Below are 23905 nucleotides of genomic sequence, written 5' to 3'. Positions count from 1 at the left end.
GCTGGTGTATAGTTACAATGTAATATAAAGGGCAACATGATACATACAGGATCTCAGAGAGTTTATAAAAAGCGTGATTGCATTAACAATAATAAGACCTTTATGAATGAACTCTAAACATATATATCTATATCTATATATATATATAGTGGCAATGTGTCGCGACTTGTAGACGTTACGTTACAAACAACTTTTTTTTTTATCTTTTGGTTCTTTGATCATCATCATTATCATTACAATTATTATTATTATTTTGTCCATTTCTTGATGCAATTCGTCTTGATTTATAAAACATTTATAACGTTTTATATACTCGAGCGCCAGAGCTAAATGGAATATCAGATTATTTCTAAGCAAGCGTCAGATACTTAACTTAACTATTTTATATCTAAAAAGGGAGTAAGCTGCAAGAAATAGACGCCACCGGAAATCATAATTCTCAGTAGACGAGTACTTTTAATCTCCAGCAAAACTGGAATTTACTTGTACTGGTACTCGAATCTCAAAGAGTCCTTAAGATCAACTTGTAACTTTTATTTTTATATTTATATCGAGTAAAGACTATATACTATATGCAACGAAAATACACCAACACGTAATTCTTGTATGTAAGATAAATTCCAATATATACATATATTTTTTTTTTTTTTTTTTTCAGTATTTTCTACAATTTACGGTAATTGTACTTTGTAAGCTAATTAGGCAAATTGAACCACTATTGTTTTTATTTTATATAATTATCTTTTACGTTTATAAACGTATATTAACCTAATAAAATAAATAAACTTTCATTTCTACGGGTTTATGAATTTTTTTTGCTCAAAGTTTTTTTTATAAAATTTTTGTTTCATATTTATTTATTTATTTATTAGCTGGTCCAACATGTTGTCTTGCGCGACGACAGCTGCACCGAAAAGAAAAATTTAGGTTTAAAAAATGGATGTTGGTAAGAAACGAAAAAGAAGAATATTGTACGAAGCAACTGGCTAAAGAGGAAACGGACTCATTTCTTTTTGTATCGATACCATAATAGAGGATATATTAATTTTTTTCTTGCTTATCGTTTTGTTAAAGTTGTAGATATTTTTATTTCTTTAGTTTTTTATTAAGTTACGAGCTACTCGTAAGAAAAATGTATAGCCGTCATCCTCCCTGACCTGACACGTCTTCGTAAGTCAAAAATAAACTTTTTTTTGGGACTTTTTGGGGTTTCATTTAATAGAGGACATTGTAATAAACAAAAAGCGTTGGAATTGTGTTAAGTTATTACCAAAAGGTGCAAAGTTATGGGCCACTGTCCAAAAAAACCCATGTAGATACCTTTCACCCTAGTTCCCTCTGGCTATATCGTGGTAGAATAATTTAAAAAAATAATTGTTCGCAGTTGTTTTGGGTTTTTTTTTTCTACTAAAGGATATCATGATGAACAAAAAATTATTTAATAATACAGAGGTATTTCCAACAGGAGGAAAGTTACAGGCTATTCAACACAAATCTATATCGGTAGAGACGGTAAAGTCATCCCCTCCACTCTGCTTTGCTCGAGTTGAGCTTTATTTTATATATTATTAAATTATTATGATTATTGATAGTGTTTTTGTGTACGTGGTGTTTAACGTCGAACGGTAAGAGGTACAAATAATTACATATTATAATTATTATTATATATATTTCTTGACATTTTAACCAGTGCGTGATTCAATTGGAATTGTTGTTATCGACACCTTTAGTTCAGTAATGTCATGACAATGCCACCAATCAGATATATAGGAATTTGTAAAAATGTGAATTAGCTATACTGATGGACGATGACATGATGAGTCAGTAGACTGCAGTAGACTGCGGTAAAGAAAAGCACATCAAAATCATTTAAAAAATGATAAACATTGATTATATTTTTAATTCATAATATTTTATATTTATTTTAATTATTAATTATAATTATCTTAATAATTATACATAATAGAGAAATGAATGTCACAAATTTACAATATTTGACAAGGCTTAATTCAAAATATTCACATAATTATACTACTTAAAAATAACAATAATAATATTATTCTATCGTTATATCTCATTCAATTATCCTTGTGAGAATAATAACAACAATAATAATAATAATAATTATAATAATAACAAGTATTTATTTATAATTTTTACATTTTGTTGGACCATTTCATAAATATTTTAGTAATTACGATAAAGAAGCTAAAACTATTCTATGTTATTATATTATTTTAAACTAAATAGACGAGAAATGGACCACTAAAAATATAATAATTAAAAAAAATATTCCGAATTCCGAAAGCGTAATATAACACCGTTATTACTATAATTTCTAATTGCTATAATCGTTTTTATCGCTATCACCTTTTAAAATATTGGAAGGACACTTGCAAAAATATTTTTTTGCTTTGATAAATAACATTAAATACAACTTATACAATTAATTACAAAGCGACCTTGAATTTAATTAATTAATAAAGTAATTAACAATAAATATATTAAACTAATTGGTTAAGATTAAGAACTCGGTTCTTAATATCGATACGTGACGCATTTTTTTATAAAAGTTACAGATTGTTTGGTGTAATAAATCATTCAAAGATTATGTAATCAATTGTTATTATTATTATTATTATTATTATTACTTTATACTTAAACAAAGATACATATATATATATATATATATATTTAAACTGATTTATTGTTACTTAAAATAGTTTATAATATATATTAGATAGATTAGTGGAGTGTATATAATAGGCAACTACGGTGATATGATTGAGTTTGTTGAGTTTAATTCAAATATACACAATGTCACAATAAGACTGATTAGTTTTGAGAGCTTAGCTACCACTGATCAATTAAACTTATCACTATTATAGATAATAATAAACCCGGTTTTCATCTTTGTTATAATGTGTAGTCGTGTCATATACCTACAGACATCAAATATATATATATTGTTTAATGAATCATAACGTTCGATATTCAGCATTAATCGTTTATTACTTATTCAATAGCTAGGACTAGACTCTCGAAACTAGAGCAGTCTTACAGACGCAATTATTTTTTCATTTTTTAAATTATTTCAATTCAATTATACCGCTGATATATTTTTTTTAATGATATATATTTTAAGAACTGCCGCGAGAATCGTTTATAAATTTTTTTTTTTTTCAATGCAGACAAAGTTGGTCAGTGAATTTTTTAAATTTTAAGGAAATAATAATAGTTATTATTATTATTATTATTATTATTTTTTTTTTTTTGTAAGGTTTTGGTCTTTTTTTTTGTACATTGGGAGAGTTTGGTCTTTTTAAAAAAGATTAATATTTTATTTAGCTATCCAGGAAAAGGTCAGCTATTATATAAATTTTATTTATTATTATTTTTTTTTTTTCATACTGATCTACAGTATGTTTCAATGATAAATATTCATATATGTATATATAGAGTAATAAAAGCATTTAAATTCTTTGAATTTATTAACAATAGAAAAATTTTGTTACTTTACCTTAACAAAAATTATATTTATTGTTTATTAGTTTTATAAAATATACTTTTGTTCAGCAATAGTCTAAACATTTATTTTTCAACAAAGTGTTTAGTCAAATGTTGTATATAAATATTAAATAATTTTATTTATTAGTTATTAGTAACAATATTTATTTAAACAATTAAACGTTTTTGATGATGTTTTTAAAAAATTTTTAACGCACGGTGACTTAAATTAATCTCGTAATATTAAATCACAATAATTTGAAATAAATATAGTTATACTGATTATTTTTTTATAAAAATATATTTTTTTTTTTTGTGTCAGAGTGTAAAGTCACCGTGCAAGAAATTTTAGTTGCAGTTTTTTAAAGCTTGGTATAAATATTATGACATAGATAAAACAACAAAATATAATATTATAATTAATATCGATATCATTTTTTTTAGTATTGCTATAGATATTTATTGTAATTATTAATTATCTGTTTATTAAAATAAATAAATACCGAATAAAAATTGACAAAGATTTTTTTACAATATTTAAACAATAATCGATGATTAAAGATTATTGGATAACAATAAAATAATTAAGATATTAATTATTATATATTTTTTTATGACTGAAATGATAATAATAATAATAAGTAGGCAAACGCGTGTTTAAATAAAAATTATTGACGTTTTCGATAACTAGGTCGCGTGATATCACAATCTAAGCTGCGAGTAGCAGAGCTTTCGTAAATATTATAAACTTTTACTCTATCTAATTAATCCGTCGACATATTATTATTTTTTAAAGATTTTCATTCTATTTAATTAGCGTCATTTTTTTTACTTGTCAACTACTATAATTATGATTATATTTAATTGTGTAAGATATGAATTACAATTTTATAGTTTTCTCGGCCGATTAACGAACACTACTGAGATATTGTTGTTATAGTAAACAATTATTTATTGTTTTTTTTTATAGTAATATATATGTATAATAAATAATTTTGTCATTAGAAATATATATTGGTAATCCTCCACCGTTAATTAATAATTATGTTTTGTCTAATTTAATTAATTCATTAAATTTTCTACCATGTATTGTAAATCTAAAAATAAATTAAAATCATCGGACAATAGAAAAATGTAAAAAAAAATATTTTTCATTTGCTTTTTGTACACAGAGTAAAATTATTATACTACATAATATAGACTTACATATTTTTTAAATTCATATGTATTTTACTTATATCATCACAGTAAACATAATTTAAAATTAAATTTAAAAGATAACTAGTGAATTAATTAAACTTTAATATGATAAAGTATACTTTTGTTGTTCCTGAGCATTAAATTTTATTTATTTTCGAGTTTTTAATTTAATCACGGTGAATTAATAATTAATAATAATAATAAATTATTAATTGTATACGTTAATAACGATTATTATGATGATTTGATAATAGTCTAATAGTGAAGTAGATTTAAGTGGATGATAGGCACCATAGAGTATACAAAGACTGGACTTTGCAAAGAGGCTCAAAGTACTTGTGTATATGTGTCTGTGTTTATATGTATTCATTTACTAAGTACATTATAACCACAACTATAACTATTGTTATTATTTATTATTTATTATTTTTTATTTAATATTTATATGTGCACCCGTTCTAGCGTTTACGCGATTGTCAAACAGACTGTTATATATTAATATGAAAAGGCAGTCACGCATTACGAATTACAATATATATACATGTATTATCATTAATATTTAAATTAAATTATCTCAAGTTGAATATTATTCATTAATATATTTGTGCCATATATTCGCACGGTCCGAAATAAGAGGTGCAATTATTTTATTTGTTTATCACCTCGAATATATATTATTATATTTATTGAAAATCTATTTTTGGACCCTACTATTTCGAATTAAATTAAATTATTATTATTATTATTATTATTATTATTATTATTATTATTATTGTTTATTCGAAGCTTAACTCCTAATGAGTACTAATCAACGTCTAAGTCTCTAAATAAATAATAAATAATATTTACATTGTACAAATCTATAATTTTATAATTTAAACATTTAATAGCTTATTTAGTTAGTAAAAAAAATTATTTTTTCTTCAAGTTATAATCGATTGTTTAAGTACGCTCAAATTATTTTATTTTCCTAATTTTATTATTAATAACTTAAATAAATAATATCGATGTTTTTTTTTTTCTTTTTATATTATTAATTAATTGGTGATTTTAATATAAATAAAACTATTAGATATACGAGAGTGCACGACGATTGCCATTGTTAATAAAATTGTTATTAATATTATTATTATCATACTTAAAGTTGACGGACGATTCGATTATCGAGTTATATTTATATAAATTTATTTAATCAATAAATACTTATTATTATTATTGTTATAAACAATTTAAAATTTATATATTTTTTTTCCTGTTACACTGGATTCTGATGTACGTCAAGTACACTGTACCTGATAATATTTTTATCTACGTAAATTATCGAGTATATGTGCGTATAAATCGTTTAACGAAATAAAACATTTTCTTTCTGTATTTAATTGGTTATAATTTCTTTAATTATTATTTCAATGAATATTAACTTTGATTTGAGTGTCTGATTATCTGATTATTTAATTATTAATATGGATAGTCGATTTAGCTAACTGGAGGGCTGAGATGACATCTAGGATCCAGTCATGTTAGAGGAAAGCTAAATAAAGCTAAAAAGCTATTATGAGCTTTGGGTATATAAATGGACCGTCGTCAAAGTCTGCTCTTTGCACACGAAAATCACCTTACCTTAAAACTTGTACTCGACGATTTTATCGGTTTATATATAATATATAGTCACCATAACAGTATATGTCTGATGTGTAATATATTGACACAGTCAACTTTTACAAAGCTTACTCTAATAATAATTTATAATATAATGGATACGTATTTATTTAAATTTGAATTTATGCTTTTTGTATTGATGTTGATGTTGATGTTAATATTGATGTTAATGGTAGAGAAGGATAAATTGATAAAGAAGGTTGGAGCATTTGTTACACCTCGTCTTCAATACTTCTCAGTGGTATTTGTTGTTTTTGAGCCATCGCGTTTAATACATATACCAGTTGGTCAAGTTTCTTATCCATTACTGACAGCTGCACAAAATAATTGTACTTATAACGTATATATAAATTAAATTTTTTTTAAATTTTCAGCTCAAGCGGTAATAGTTTATTAATAATATTATTGCGATTACCAACCGTTTAAAATATTTAAAATATATTGAAGGAATAAAAAATAATTAAAAACTGTACGTTTACAGTTTGTTTATATAATTATTGTTTCGTAGTGGTCATAAAAAAGTTTTATCCACTTTTAACTTTTCTTAATTGCTAGTTTATCTTCAAGTCCTTTCAACTATCAAAAAAATAAATAAATAACAATAATAATGACAATATATATTATATTCATAAGACTACAACATCGTCAACAAGATCATTAAAAAAAATTTCTATTTGCTAACGACATTATAATTTTATAATTTTAATGAGAGTGCGATTGCATTTTATTTCTATACAAAAATAATTCATTTGAAACTTTAACATGAATTTTTCTAGTCCATAGTTATTATACATCACCATAGATGTAAAGTAGGCGTGCAAATGAATTATATACATTTTTTAATATTTATGAAAACGAATCCATTATTTTTGCTAACGTTTTTTCTATTTTTCTTTTTTTTTTTCGAATATGATTTAAAGATAGCAAAAAAAAATATAAATGAAAGGAAAGAGATAAATGAGCAAAGAAGAATAAAAAATAAATAATTGCTGGAGTAGAAAAGTATAATAAGGTATTTATTTAGATATTACTAATTATTATTATATATAATTAAAAGTGTATAACAGATAAAGAAGAACATATTTGAGTTTAAGTAAAGATAAAAAGGTGGATTTCGTAGAGTAGGATAAATTCGTTCTCACCTGCTGTTCGACGCGATACAAGCGTGCGCCGATCGTCATGGGTTTCACATTGCCAGCCCGGTCGATTCCCGCTAGATAGCTGCCTGGCTTACCCAGGGTTTGATCCAATCGCCTCTGTAGCTCCTACAACACGCCCGAGTAATATACCCAATTGATAAGAAAAATTACTTTTCTTGTTTCGACAGATAAATGCCCGTAATTTAAATATCTATCAGGCTCACAAGTTATATATTTATAATTTTATCTGGCAACAAACTCTTTGATGCTTCAAACACTTTTTACACTATTTTAGTGACATCTTTAAATCATTAATTTATTTTAAACTTTATAAAATAATAATAATAATAATTATTTATAATAAATATAATATTATTGATCATGTAAATTTTTTTATATAAATCTATATTAAGAAATTTCCAATAAGTTGTGAAAAAAATTTCTTATGGTCATTCTGGTGTAAATTATATATTTTATCCATGGATGCATAAAAAATAAATTATTTTATAAAAATATTTCAAGCGTTAAAAGTAATAATAAAAAAATGTAATCTAGGTAAATGTTATATAAAAAAAATGTCTTACCTTAATTCGCACCATCATATTTAAATGCCCTTGACTGTATTGTTCGATTACGTCTCTGACATCATAAGGTTTTCTCGCCTGTTGAAATTTTCTACGTGCTACAAAGTACTTGATCTTTCTGATGGCCCTTATCGCGTTTCGATGCGCCTCGGTGAGCCTGAAAATCCCAAAGAATATCTTTATATCTACATATATAATATATCATATATTATTATTACTCTATCTGCTCTGTACCGTGTACAGTGTACAGTATATATAGTACACACACAATATAACTTGTCTTGCTTGCTTGCTTGCTTGCTACCTGCTGTCTCATGCGGCAAACTGCCTTTATAATACATTTTACTCCATTTTATACACAACAAAATTTTTATACATATATACATATTCTTCATGCTACTTTTTTTTTATTTCCACTTTATTTTCCCTAGGTAATATATTTTATCACCTACGGCATTTTAATCTCCAATAACAACTTAAATATTTTTAATTTCAACTGTTTTCTTTTTTTTTCAAATTTTCTTTTACCATTACAATCATTACTATTTTGTTATATATATTTATATATTCAAATTTTTTTTATGTTAAAGGAATGTTTGAGCTATCGGTTGAATATTCTCTAATAAATTCTGTTACTAGAATAGTTTTTAAAGTTGAAAAGAATCTGTTTTATAGTTGATTGCAAGTTATATTGGTTTACTTTTCATCTACTCTGAATTCCATAGCACATCAAGATTGCCGCTATTGGCATTTAAATCTACGACTTTTAATCTAAATTTAAATTTTAAAAATGTTTAAAAAATCATAAATTATTGATATTTGTTGTTTCTGGTTATATTTTTCATTGACCATAAATATCAAGTAAAAATATTTTTATGTTGAAAAAAAATACTAAAGAAAATTTAAAATCAATAGACTTTTAAAATATCTCCTGGGAGATTGTTAAAAAAATATTGACAGTTATCGAGTTGCAGCAGAATAAGTAAAGTGGTAGTAGAATATATAAACATAGTATGTCAGTAAAAAGTATTGAAAAGATTTTTAAAAAAATGATTATATATAAGACATTGAATAGGAATGTGTATAGGAATACTCACGTTGTTACCCTCTGGGGTTCGTCGATGTCAATATCGATCTCGTCGCTGGCAGCTTCTGTCACCGAACTAGTTTGTGATGTAAACAGACTGCCCCTGGAAATAGGAAATACCCTACTCACCATTTCACTCTAAACTCTTTCTTTGTAAAATTCAAACGTCGTCTAGATCAAATGCTTTTACAAATCATGAATTTTAATAAATACAAAATTTTTTATTCATTACTTAATCATTTTTAAAATAAAATAAATTTTATGTATTTGTAATAAAGCAATTGCTCTAGAAGGTTCGTAATTTTTATTATTTATAATTACATTAATAAATAGATATTCTAATTATACAATCATTTTTATATATTAAAAATATTAAATAATTATGGATTTTAATGGGATTTTAATAAAAATAAAATAATCGATAGCGATTAATAAATAGTTACCTATTGTCTCGACGAGCTCTGTTGGGTGTTCCAGCTTTAGGTTCTTCCATATAAAAAACAACATCACCCTCGTTGTCAATTCGTTGATTTTCGGTCTGAGTACTGGCTCCTGTTCCAGATCCTGAAGTCATGATTGACGGAAGAGTAGGAGTCTGCGAGCTCTGCGTCTCCATTCGATTTCTTGATTTTCTCCTCTTCAGCACGCTCGCCTTTTTAGCCACCTGGATCATCAGAGACTGAACCCCCGGTGCCCTCCCATTACACAACGTCGAACACAACATGCACTATTTCCTACTCTTGTTTTTTTTTTTACTTTTTCTTAATTGTTTCTTGCTCTTCCCACCCCTTACTCCATAGCGGAGGGATAGCACCCTTTTTACGTATAACGAGATACATTACACCCTTGTTTATAATAATAATAGAAAAAAAATTTAGTTTAACTTGTTGTTATAAACAATAGTTTGGTAAAACTGTCGTCATTTGAATACAAACAAAAGAACAGTGAAATTTTACTATGCTGATATTATATATCATATACTAAGGGTGAGTATCCCGTTACACTGGAAAATCCGTTCTATACCCTTCCCTACTTTATTTTTCATTTTCGTTGTTTAATTCTCAAGCCGACATACCATTCACATAACGTGTATTACACACACATATATATATATATATAATTATAGAGAAAGAGAGAAATAAATATTGCAGCAGTAGCAGTAGCAATAGCGGTAACAGTAACAGTCAAGATTAACAAGAGTTAGAGTGAGTGAGTAAATTAAATTGACATACATTACAACATGCTCTTTTCACGCAATATAAACTCGTGCACATGCAACAATACACAAAGCTAAATATATTATATATTGATAATTATAAAGGTATATAAATGATATAGCTATCGATGGTATTTTTTTTTTATTGATGTGTCAAAAAGTTTTATAAATAGAGTATATGCTAGTAGAATATTACTTGTATATATTTTAAATCTCTACTAATAATATTATAATAATAAAACTATATATTAACGAGATTTTAAGTAACTAAATATAAAAGATTATTCATTATTTTGTAATATTTTTAAAAAATCTAAATAATAATAATTTATGTAATATTATTATTATTATTGATTGTTAATAGATTAAATAGCCGACATTCTCGTTAAAATTATTTTAAACTAGTATTTTATTTGTTATTTCCATTACGTTAACGACATGTACGATTAAATTTTATCGGCCAAATTCTTCAATATTTTATATTCATTGTTTTTTTTTTTCAAAATTTTATTAAATATTTAAAGGCAAGAATATTTACACATTCTTATTTTAAGAAATATGTAAAAAATAAGAAAAAAATAACGAGAACAAGTTTTTTTTTATGCCACAAATAGGCCTAGTCTAGAAATAAATTTATTGTACTAATTTCGTTTACTAATGATGATTAGCAGATTATTAGCCAAGTTTTTGTGTTTAATAATATAAAAGTGTTAAAATTATGATAAATATTGTAACAATAAAAAAAGACAATAGTTAATAATAATAATAATAATAATAAATAATAGAACATGCATAAGGAGATATAAAAAAATAAATAAAATAAATCTAAACCATTTACATACCATCTTCTTTACACAAATCAACTGAAATACATTACGGTTGGTTTATCAATTGCCTACCATATATATATATATTTATATTTGTTTTTTTTTCTTTAAATTTTTATTATTTAAAAATAAAATAATAAATAAATAAATTAAAATAAGGATTTTATGAATCTGGCTCAAAATTTTAATTAACTTTTTTTTTTTTAACAAAAAAAATTATTTTTTCCGAAATAATTTTTATGATTAATTTAAATCTATATTACTTAAAAATAAATAATTTTTTACTTTTAATCGGATTAAAAATGAAAACAAAAAATTTCAAATGTAAATTGTTATAAAATTTTAATATTTATAAACAAATATAATATGATATTATTGTTATCTGAATTTAATAAAAATAATTGTATCAATTAATAATAATTGTTAGAAAAAAAAAAAAAAATAATAATAATAATTGGTTGAAATTTTATGCTCTACAGGAAAAACATGTGAAGGAGGTTGAATTAAGGAGTAAAACTGATATTTGTTTAACAACCAAGGTTATTGTAGACTGCAAAAAATATCTGGCTCATCAAAAATGCTCAAAATTCACAAGTGCCTTCAAAAAACTTTATCCCAAAATTATAAAAATTAAAAAAAAAAATAATAATATCACGATTAGAAACGCACGTTGATAAAATAATAATTGCATAGAGTTTGAATATTTTTGCTTCTTCATTTTTTGTTAAGTTAAAATTTTTTTTTTTCATATTATAAATTAAAAAACTGCAAACAATGAGCAACGGTATTGCCATATTACGTTTATACGTTTAAAAAAACATGAGAAGCAACTAGTAAACATTAACAGTCAACAGCTAAACTTTCTACTTGTGATATGGAGTTTAATGTTGTTTATAATTAATAGCTTACCTTGCCAAGTGGTGTCGAAGGTTGACCACTAGGTGCTGGGTCCTTTATGTAAATATTCCAGGTTGCTACACTATTGATGGCTTTGTCAGCAGCATAACAACGCCATAGACATTGGATCAACATTGCTGCGGCTGGTATCTGCCGGTTAAAGTGCTTCTGACGTTGCTTCTGCTGTACTTTTAACGCAAAACCCGAGCCAAGTATTCCCTAAATTAATATATTAATAATAAAAACTTTAAATCTATAGTGTAAACTTTTTTTTATTAAATAAATATATATTTATATATGCTACAAAGTAACTTTTTAAATACTTGTATAGCCATCAATTAATTAATAAAAGAAGAAAAAAAACTTACTGCTGGAAGTGCGAAGAATGATATAGCGAAGACACTGAAACATGAGGCGACTATTTTTCCCATCCACGTTTGTGGTACAGTATCTCCATAACCTATTGTTGTGACGGTGATCTAAAATAAAACGACGAGTTATAAGTTATTAAAAATAAATAATAATTACTACTATTATATTTTTTAAATTTTAATGGAAAACGAGTAATGACGTGTCCAACGTATCCAACGTAAACGTCGATACAGTATTATTTATTATTTTTTGTTTTCAATAGATGGTTGTTATAATTGCCAGCAGATTGTCGCTTCGAGAAACGGCCAGTTGTCAATTAATTTAACGATGTACCGATATGCAGGTATATATACATATATACATACATTGTTTAAATAATCAACCCGATATATCTGAGTTGGTTTTGTTGGGCAACTGTCGTGTGACAAAGCAGTATTGTTTGAAATGAGGTATCGATATCTATTTGTATGTTACTATAGATTATATATCTAGAGGATTTGTATTCAAGTCAGCTTATATATGCATGTTAAGATTCAATTGTTGATATTTAATTGAGTTTCGCTTAATTTAATTATATAAATATATCTACCATTTGATCTAAAAAAGGCATATTCATTTTTGTTTCTTTCTTTTTTTTTTTTCTTCTTTCTGAATCGCTTTTAAATGATTTAAAATAAATATTCTAGCAAAAAAATAATGATAGCCAAAAAATATATATATATATATATATATGGTTTTTTGTTATTATAAACGCGATAGATGTATATTTTTAAATAAATATAATACTTACTACACCCCACCAAAGGGCATCAGCATAACTAGAAAAATCAGTTTTTCCATCAGGTCCCACAGCATCTTTTTCCGCTAAATATACAAAGTAACTGCTGAATATCAGACCCAGGAATCCAATGTAAAGTGTCGTTATCAATTCCTTTAGTAAATTTTAAAAAGTCAATGTTGAAGTTAAAATCTTTGTGAAGAAATAAATAAACAAGTTATATATATAAGATATACCTGACGATGAATAAATACAACGGATCCAAGCAGTCGCCAAGTACCACCTTGACGATCGACATGAAGCATTCGCAGAATTTGCAAAAATCTAATACCACGAATTGCGGAAGTTGCGAAAACTTGGCCATTGCTTCCAACTGACAGGACGACCATTGACGCCACGACAACGATTAAGTCTTAAATTTAAATCCAAGTTTTGTTCCACATCATCAAGTATTGTTCTCAATTTATAAATTTATACTTTCACTCCATAATAATAATAATAATAATAATAATAATAGTGAAGAAAAGAAAAATCAGTGAGATGAATATAATATTATGTATAAAATCTCTCGTGTATTCTCTAGTATATTATTTTAACATACTACGACAGACATATCCCGAGGTATTTGTTCCCCAAACAAATATAATAAAAAATACTTAATACTCCCTGACATTATTCTATCAAACGTTTCATTCAGCGAACATTTTTTTTTATTTATAATTTAAATTAGTTATTAAAGATAAATTTTAAATGTATAAAAAACAAAATTAACTGTATTACCTATTATACAAATTGGTTTGCGTATAAATCGTAATCTTCCCCAACATCCCATATATTTTGACCTGCAGCCCGCACTCCATAATCTTATGATATATTCGACACCGAAGAATACAACCAAGCATATTTCCTGTATGATAATATAATTTATTTATTAAAACTTTGAATAATTATTTTATTGAATATTTAAAATTTATAAAAATAATAAAAGATAAGATGATAAATCGACAGTAAGTAAAATTGACTAAGTTAAGGGCCTCTTGCCGAATTGCTAAATCATGTCAGTTACAGACAGTCGCTGACTATAAATTAAACGGTGAAATCGGAATTCAGAGGGTGATTGATGGAATAGTATTCCACTTGTGTTTTGGATAAGTCTGTTTATGGAAACCTTGTTGGATTAACTTCACCTGCTGTCGGACGCATACGTCAAGTTCATCCAGCAAATTTAGGACGTCAATTAAAAGAAGCTGCTGTACTATACTAACTATTACAACTGTTTATCTATATATTAGTATAATAGTATGATTAAAGTGGTAGGATGTAGGATAAATCGATAATGAGACTAACGCTCAAATAATGTCAATTACATTTTGGATGAAAATTTATTAAGTAGATACGATTCTATAGTTAAATATTTAATCTTTTATTTTTCTCTTAAATTTAAATTAAAATATGATTAATGCTGGTTTTTTGAGTGTACTTACCATCCAAAACAGAGTTTCGTTTGCAAAATTACTATATTGTTCTATCGTTGACAGTACACTAAATATGAGGCACACCAATACCACCATGAACCTGTGACAAAACAACACCAATATTTCATTAATAACATAACATAAAAGTTTATTTAGTATTTATTTAATATACTAATGGATTATTTATCTCATAAAATCTAAACTCTAAGAGAGTTGTTATTATATAATTAATTAAGGTCTCCTGAAAGTAATAATTTTAAACACGTAAAAGTAATTAATTAATATATAAAATAAGTATTAAAATAAATAAAGTTTTGGTAAATATTGGCAGGTCTATTTCAAACAATCTAGTAAATAAACTCAAGTAATCTCATTAACTAAGGTTTTCCACAAAATTTGACAAGGATTAATCCTGTTAGTAGCAAAAAGACATCAACAGAGAAAAAGTAATTAGTGAACATGAAAAAATATATATAAAAGAGATTGCGGTTCTTATTTGTTGAAAAAGTTGAAAAACAAGATGAGGAAGAAGAAAAAAAAAATAAAAGTTGTTTTAAGCACTTGGAAACACGTAAACATTGTGACGAATGAGTTTAATCGATGTATTTTACACCAATTACTGCGCCTAAGTTATAGGAGTTAACTGAGTTATGGGTAAGATAGTATAAGTATGTTGAGAGGGTTGAGAGGGTTGAGAGCAAGAATTGTAGTCAAGACTGCAGCTGGAATTACTTAAAACTCAGCTGATTACGTTGATTGATAGTTCCCCAAGTACTTACTTTACTAGACAAAGAGAGCTTGCAATTAGCCTTATCATTATCGTTATTGGTTTGGTATACCATAGTTTGGTGGTTTGATGGTGTCTAAATGTTAATGAATAAAGATACGAATATTTTTTATTTCTATGTATAAAGTTAGATGAATACGAATAAAAATACTTGTTCTGGTGGTCTTTAACATGGCATAGCGTGTCGAGGGCCCATATATTCAAGTTGTAGGTTGTAGCTCAGTGCCCATCAACCTCGTGGGTCACCTTCCTCGACCTACTACGCGATAATTGTCTTCAAGTTAAAACTTTACCTCTTTTATTTTATCATTTACTCGTATTTTTCGATTTACTACCTTGCTATGCATTTATTACTTTCATTACAGTGATAATTTTCAAATAATATTAACATTTATTTTTGTCAATTAAAACAAATAATTTATTAATGCTGTCTATATATATTTGACAAAATATTTTTAGTATACAAACGAAACCGAATCCTGAAACCGAATACCAGTATAAAGAGGTTGATAAACGGAAATTAGAGTTTTTGATTCGGAAAATGGGTTACCGGACGTAACATGACGTCGTTTTCTATATTGGCGCATACATACACGCATACATAAAAGTTAATTCTTGTAAATATATAAAGAGAAAAAGAGAAAAAGAGAAAAAAAAACGGTTTTAATGGTCTTTTGTCGTTATTTAATACAATAATGCATATTATAATTTTTAGCATGTATATATGCTATGAGAATTGGTAGATTGGTATAAGGTAGTAAGAAGTATTAAGCATTAGAAAGCGAAAGAGCTGAGTAAACTGACCCATATTGAACCATATTCAATGGTGAATTACTTTAAGCAAAAGTTAATTGCTATTTCGTATACGAAATTTTAAAATGAGTAATGGCTTCACTTGCTTGCGTTGTACTTTAATACAAGTGTAAATTAATGTTTATTTCTCTCCCACTCTTATTATCCCCAATTTACGCTGCTGGCTGTTTACTTTTAATTATTATACGTTATTAGTATAATTAAAATAATAATAATAATAATAATAACCATTATTGATTTTTATTATTCATGAATATATATAACCTTGTTGAATATTTAATAATAATAAATATTAAATTAATAGCGTGAAAAATAAAATTATATCTATTTAAATTTAAAAAGGATTACTACATGGATTTTATGTTAGTAAAGTTAGATTTCACAAGCGGATTAAAAAGTCATTTTTGCGTGTTTGTGAGCTTTATATGCATATATAGATATTAGTACTAGTGGTTTTACACAATGAAACTCGGATATCTATTTATTGATCGATTCACCAGCACTATCATCGTCATTATTCATTTTCAATAATTATTTTTTAATTTATGATTATATTTTGTTATTATCGATACTATCCCACATAATTAATAATATTCTTACAAACGATAATTTATCTCAAGTGTTATTAATCAGTTTAATAAAAATAATCAAATTCATTTATTAAATTTTGTTTTTTCTTTTATATCACAGCTTTATATGATCAGTGATATTTACTATAATTTACTAAGTATTATATAATTCATAATATAACTATTTTTAGTATCAATAAAGTATTTATATATTTACATAGTGACCAGTCATCCAATGCATATTTTTTTAAAGTATATATCTATAGTTAATACCATAGGTAGTTATTTACTATGGTTGCAACAACAACAATTATGACGGGTTTTATTGTTGGATATAAAAATAGTAAATATCGAGAGTGAGTATAATTAATTTAGGTCAGATAAATATAGGTTATATATATGTCGTAGTAATATTAGAAAATAGCCAGAGGATAATCGCATGAATTAATTTGCTTCTGTCGTTTACCGAATTCAACTTGCAAAAGTGATACTATATTATGAACTGTTTAGATTTTGTTTTACCCCGTCTGCTATAATCACTAAAAACACAATATTAATTATTACTCTTGATTAACAACAGTCTCTCTATATATACATTACCTATACCCCTAAATAATAATAATGAAATAATTATTGAAAGCATGAAATATGTATGTAATATATTAATTTAATAATAAAATAAAAGAGTACTTACACAGTGAAATGATAAACGAAACAAATCCATCCACCAGGATGCTCAAGAAATACGTAAAGCCGTTCTTGAAATGTTTTTCCTTTTTTATGATGAAAGACATATTTAGCCTTAAATGCCTGATCAATGGGCAAATAAATCGGATAGTAAGGATCAGGCACGCCAGCTTGAACAGGAATCGGTGTTTCTTCTTCCTCTTCCTCTTCCTCTCCCTCTACATCATTGCCATCGTCAGTTCTGCTAATAATGTCTCCTTTGTTTTTTTTTCTTCTGTGCTTTCTCTTCATTGGTGTGGGTACTCGTTTATGATGAGCTTCGCCAAATCGGGGAGAACGAAAACGTCGTAAAAATGTGAATTTATGTCCCGTTGGATTTTCATCAATAGTATTAACACCGTTATCAGTATCCTCAGTTTCACTACCAGGTGTTTTTAATGCTAAATCTTCAGTAGTATCGCAGGATACTAGTTCATCTTCACTACCCTGGAGAGCAGCATAAGCTGCAGCTGCACTGTATCGTTTTTCTGTTAACCGAGTGCTTTGTTGTTCTGTTTTGTGCTTTGGAAGACTTTCGTTGTAAATCTGACCTAAACATTTTTTTCTTCTTTAAACTCATTTTTTTTTTGACAATCATCCAGTCTGTGTAATTACATTTATCTCGAGATCATATTTTATTAAAAAATCAAATTACTTTTAACTATTAGTAATTTTTTTCCACTGTACTTAACATTAGAATGAAAAAAATTTTTTATATTTCTAGAGTTATAGTTGTTATTTTCATTCGTAAAATTTTTTAGTGAATTTTTTATCTTAATACAAGGTATGAATCGTATTAAGACTGTACCGGATCAAATTTTCATTCCCTCAAGAGATGTATAAGTAACTATTACCCCCTTTTTTTTCAAGGTATAAAATCTGGCCCTATAGCAGCAGCATCAGTAGCAATAGCAATAGCAGTATCAGAAAACTATCTTTTTTGGGATGAATTTTAAAAGGTAACGTCGCCCATTCAAACTAAATATTGAATTTTATCCTGTCATAAAGTATCGATATTATGTAATCTCTTTTCCTTAAAAAAAAGTTTTATTGAAACTTGGAGCTTATGTATTTTTATTATTTTTCAATCTAAAAATTCATTATTAATGTATCTTATTTTTTTTTTTTTCAGAAAGAAGTTAAAAAGATAAATTTATGAATTAAATGTGAAAGGTAAAGTGTACAATGGTTACGCGAAGAGAGTGTTAATAGATATTATTAAAATGTCAGCGGTTGTATAGTAAATTGTGTAACAATAAGTCAAAAATGAAATAAATGGAATAATAATGATGATGATGATGTAAAATAATAGTTATTAACTTTGAGGTAAAGTTGACACCAAGATCTTTGGTAGAGTATGTATATATCAATGTAGGTTTACTTTGTGATGAAGTAAGGTACTTTAAAGTCTTATCTATCTAGAGTCGTCTTGAATTAAACTAACCAAGAACGTTGAATTAAGTTTCTCAACTTTGTCATATTTAGTTGGTAACTTTTCTTTATTATAAGCAAAGTGAGACATGAAGCTTTCTCGATCTCTACTTTACTCGAGAGAAACTTGAGATGCACTCCGACATTTAGAAAAGATTAAAAGCTGGATACAGAGTAAAGATCAACTTTGACCCTGGATATATTTAAGTTTCTTATAATTGATTAATCTGTCTTATATCACGACCTTATGACAAATAAAAACTCGGATATTTTTTAATATTCAGATTTAAAAACTTATTTAATAATTTCGAATTTGATAATTATAAATCCAGGCTAAAGTTTTATTTCAAAATTTATTTATCACATTAATCATAATTTATATCCAGATAAAAAGAAAATACAAGTGGTTTTATGATATTTGGTAAATAGAATGATAAAAAAATGAGAGAAAAAATCTCTTGGGATTTATAAAAACGCAGTATAAAATGCATCATCTCCTTATTTGAAATATGTTTTTTAAAATTTGACTGGAAAAGATATAAATCTGTTTTTCCTTGGTGGGATTATAAACGGATTTGTAAATTAAGAGGTATACTAGAGATTTATCAAGATTTAGCAAGTATGTCTAAAGACGGGATAGACATGAATTGTACAGGTTGTCATAAATTAGCTTAAGGAGAACTCAACATGGAAGACATTTAAGTTTTTGTATAATTGCAAAGAAACTCGGTACGGGGTTAATGAGACACGGTCTAGCTGGGAGCTGATGTGCTGCCGCGGGCTTAAAGCTATCTATTAAATAGTTAAATAGTTAAATGCTTACTATAGTGAAAAGGTTAATTGTAATACAGAACAAAATTGCTTGATGATTATGATTATCAATATTTAATACTTGTTTATTAAAAATATTATTAAATTATTAAACTTAATTATTTAAACACTAACTGATGGAGGAGAAAATAAATTATTTCTTAAAATTTTCATTTAATTATACAGAGCATAGTAACTTTTTAAGTTTAAAAGGACTAAATGTAAAAAAAGCTTTTAGCAAAAAATAATAATAATAAAAACCTTCTTTTTTAATAAAGAATAAAGAAGAGAAATAATATATGAATCTAGATGTAGTTTTATTCTACAATTATAATTATAATAGGTAAATTATTATTATATTGAGATAACATTTTTTATCTACGTCACTGATATTTGAGTTTAAATATAGTAATTAATGATTGACTTTTAACATTATTTAGTAAACTAGAATTATATGAAAATTAATTGATTATTTTGTTTTTAAGCATTTAAACAATTACTTATCTATAGATATTTATATATATATATATATAACCGTGGAGATGATTAATAATTTTTTAGTTATACTACTGAGACAAAATAATGTTTTTAATTTTGCTATGAATTAAATTATTTTTTATTCTGTTATTTTGATAATAATAACAATAATAAGAAAATGCATATATTTACAATAAATGAATAAATATTTAAAATATACTGCCGAAAACGATAAATGTGAGAGATATTGGATGTAACATATATATATGTTTTTATATGATTGACGACTATTGAGTTTAATAATTAATGTTTCTTACCGATCGACTGTCGCATAAAAACTTTAAGTTCTTTATTATAGATATACTATACACAGCAAGTAATTAAGTTGATGATATTGACTAGTAAAAATAGATTTTCTAAGAAATTAAGAAACCTTACAGTTGTATTGATAAACTAGCTACGACTTGGACTTTACTATTTTTTTTAATTCTATTTTCTCTTTATTGTTTTCATTAGTATAGATCTCAAATAAGTCTTTTATTTTCTTATTGTTTTTTTGTTTTTCGGTATAGAAGCCCCACTTTAAATATTAACAACATGACAATTTAATACACTCATCGATTATTTCTTTCCCACCGATGATTAAACTGACAATAATTAAGATAAATGTAATTAACGTGGATTTTTTATCATTTATTTAATATCTCTTATTATTATTATTATTTAATCTTTAATAAATAGTAATAACAATAAGTTATAAAAACAAGAGAGATTAAAATGAAGTACCTTGATGAGGGCATTTTTTATTATGAGTTTGATGGGTTTGATGTGCTTGACAGTTGGTATGATGATCCTGCGGGCTATGTAAATACTGTTGATGTTTACATGATTGTTGTTGTTGTTGTTGTTGTTGTTGTTCTTGTTGTTGATTTATAGGTGCTTTAAGAACGCTAAGCACTAAATCCTCACGGGACGGGACTATTCTGGTAAGCTGTCGACTCTGCCTGAACAGTGTCTCTTGCTCGCCCCGGTTCATCCTGAATCGTGTGACACGATGATCTGGATGAAATCCGGGATAATTTTCACGACTCACACGTCCCGGTCCACAGCCTAGCATAACAGTCTGTAGCATCCCGTTGACCACTTTCTCGTTCGCTTTGCCACAATGTACGTATCACGACGTACGACCGGCATTTTAATCATTTTCATAATTTAATTTAATTTAATTGATTACAGCTTTACTTGGGATTATAATTTTTCAATCTCAGTTCCATTATTATAAGAAAAAATATAAAAATAATAAAGTTGTAATAGAATCCATCTGCTACTTAAATTTATTTTCTTTTGGTGTTTCTGATTCGCTTTCACTCAGCATCATTCTCCAATTTTGTTTAAGGTCGATACCATTAGTCAACCGCAGGGATTTTATTCTTTGACAAAGGCCATCCATAATCACGAAAATTTTTCATTATTACCTATTTCAACTTTAATTTATCACTTTTTTATTTAAATAAATTATTATTCAAACTTTTAAACACATTTTTTAAATTTATTTCATTGTTTAAATCAGTGTATTATTAATGATTATCACACTACACTAAAAATTTTATAATTATTATTATTTTTTTGTTCACCTTAAAACTTTTTTAAACAACTCACACCCGCCAATAAACCGGGGATATCTAAAATACGTTGTTATCATTATCAATAAAATAATTTATTGCTTCAAATGAGTATACAATATCATTTATTTATTATTGACGAACACATTAATTTTAAATTACATAATTTTAATAATAATAATATTATTGTTATTATTATTATTTGGTCTCTTTAAATTTAAAATGAGTTACTGTGTGGTTTCAAGTTTACGTACAAAAGAATTGAAAGTAGTACAGGATAAATAATTGATAAATTTTTTTTTTAATTCAAAATATTTTTTAAAAAATTAGTATTTATATAGATTTGTAGAAAAAAGCCTATTATAAGAAAAAACACATGTTCTAATTTATTATCTAAATGCACTTTTACGATTGCTTGAATTATATATTTATTGCTTTAAAACGATGATATTAAATCACATATATAATTTTAAACTTTAAATATTATTTGAAATATAAATTTGAACAGAAATAAGAAAAAATGTTTTTATAGCGTGAGCCGATGTCCAAGTAACCGATCTATCAACTCGTAGAAACATCTTTGTCTTTAGAATACTTTCTGCATTTGCGCACATTAAATATAACTGTTTAAGCACACCCGTTTAAGAGGAGGCATACGTGGATGCTAACCGGGGATTCGAGGCGCAGCCTGCGAACTATCAATTTTACTATCATCCTTTGACCTTTTCCATATTTTTATTTTTATTTTTATTTCAACACTTTGTTTGTTTATTTATTTTTTATTTTCTTTTACTATTGTAATACAATATGTAAATCTTGAGTTTATTTATTTTTTAATTTTTACGGTAAAGAAAAAAAAAAAAGTGTATATATAAAAACAGAAAATTATTTTAAGTAAAAAAAATAATAAAAAAAGTATGCCCAGCAACGGAACAGATGTATATGGATTATAGATTAAATAGCAGCGTGTGAGCCGCGCGATCTTAACAGGGCGAAAGCCCGCAACCAACTGTGGCTCCAACTCGCCGCGTAGTTCCGCCCTCTACCGCAATATTATATATTGTATATAGCAAGGGGATGATGATGCTGCTGCTAACGGTTTGGGACGCCTGGGGCTACATTGCTACGTCATTATTGTACGTTAACTCGTTACTAACTTTATAAATTTTTTCATTATACTTACCTCAACAATAACAAAAACAACACCAACAACAACAACAATAACAATAACAACAGTTATTATTATAATTATTGTAGTAATAAAACTGCTAATAGGTATAAAAAAAATTCAAAGAGACATTTCACAGAGAACTTTCAGTGATCAATGATAAAATGCCTCAGGAATTTTTTATAGTCTCTATTGAAAGAGAGAGAGAGAGACAGAAGAAACAAACAAATTTTCATTTTAGACCCTTATCAGCTTTCTGTTTTAATCTCACGTAAACTCAACTCTTTCATTTTTTTCGTTTTTTTTTTTTTGTTGTGGTTTAAATTACTAATTTAAGATGCCGTTATTTATAAAATAATTAATTTAATAGCTATATTTATAAACTTATAAAAACTTTGTTATCACACTAAACTCATCATTTTTAACTTTGTTATTTTTAAAAAATAATGAAAATATTTACGTAATTAACAGAGTAAAAAAATATAATTTTTCAGTGTAATTATAAAATTACGCTATATTAATAATTAAACCATAGTGACGTATTATTTGTATGCTTTGAGTGAAATTTAAAGAGTAGATGAGGACGAGGACAGGAGGGGGGGGGGGGTTCGACCTGGAAGCTTTTTTACTCGACTGCGTTTTTAAAGCACTCTTACACTTTTATACTTGAATTCTTTTCTAGGGGGTGTATGCTTTAAAACTATCATCTCGTTCAGGCAAAAAAAAAAAAAATATCCGAGTTATCCTTTTTCCGTTGTTCC

General features: G+C 26.2%; 1 protein-coding gene and 1 long non-coding RNA gene across 7 annotated transcripts; one reads left to right on the top strand and one right to left on the bottom strand.

Moving 5' to 3' along the window:
- Positions 1-4693: 4693 nt before the first annotated feature.
- Positions 4694-22158, bottom strand: LOC130677224 (potassium voltage-gated channel subfamily KQT member 1-like). 6 transcript variants are annotated; one of them, XM_057483899.1, is made up of 14 exons: positions 21141-22158; positions 17605-18187; positions 14751-14841; positions 14047-14173; positions 13503-13678; positions 13279-13419; positions 12485-12595; positions 12129-12335; positions 11235-11255; positions 9620-9855; positions 9187-9297; positions 8090-8246; positions 7509-7631; positions 4695-6680 (listed from the first exon to the last, which is right to left on the bottom strand). In XM_057483899.1, the coding sequence occupies exons 1-14, from the start codon at positions 21484-21486 to the stop codon at positions 6579-6581; spliced, it is 2532 nt and encodes an 843-aa protein (XP_057339882.1). In that variant the 5' UTR covers positions 21487-22158; the 3' UTR covers positions 4695-6578. The 6 variants fall into 6 exon arrangements, with proteins under 6 accessions (XP_057339885.1, XP_057339886.1, XP_057339882.1 ...); XM_057483900.1 differs by having other exon boundaries at positions 4696-6680; positions 9620-9840; positions 21141-22157; XM_057483901.1 differs by having other exon boundaries at positions 4706-6680; positions 9187-9279; positions 21141-22155.
- LOC130677227 (uncharacterized) lies at positions 10155-11868 on the top strand. The gene is made up of 2 exons (XR_008991555.1): positions 10155-10385; positions 11699-11868. It is a non-coding gene; the product is annotated as an uncharacterized LOC130677227 (long non-coding RNA).
- Positions 22159-23905: the final 1747 nt, after the last annotated feature.

This window comes from Microplitis mediator, chromosome 11, assembly GCF_029852145.1.
Source record: "Microplitis mediator isolate UGA2020A chromosome 11, iyMicMedi2.1, whole genome shotgun sequence".
Lineage (NCBI taxonomy): Eukaryota > Metazoa > Arthropoda > Insecta > Hymenoptera > Braconidae > Microplitis > Microplitis mediator.
Note: the sequence above shows the minus strand (reverse complement) of the source record. Positions and strands in the feature narration are given on the sequence as shown.

Coding starts and splice junctions, on each gene's coding strand:
- LOC130677224 (XM_057483899.1), bottom strand. CDS start 21,486: ATGCTACAGACTGTTATGCTAGGCTGTGGACCGGGACGTGTGAGTCGT. Junction 9,298..9,619: donor AGAGCTCGTCGAGACAATAG/GTAACTATTTAT, acceptor AATGGTGAGTAG/GGTATTTCCTATTTCCAGGG. Junction 6,681..7,508: donor TGTATCGCGTCGAACAGCAG/GTGAGAACGAAT, acceptor TATTTTGTGCAG/CTGTCAGTAATGGATAAGAA.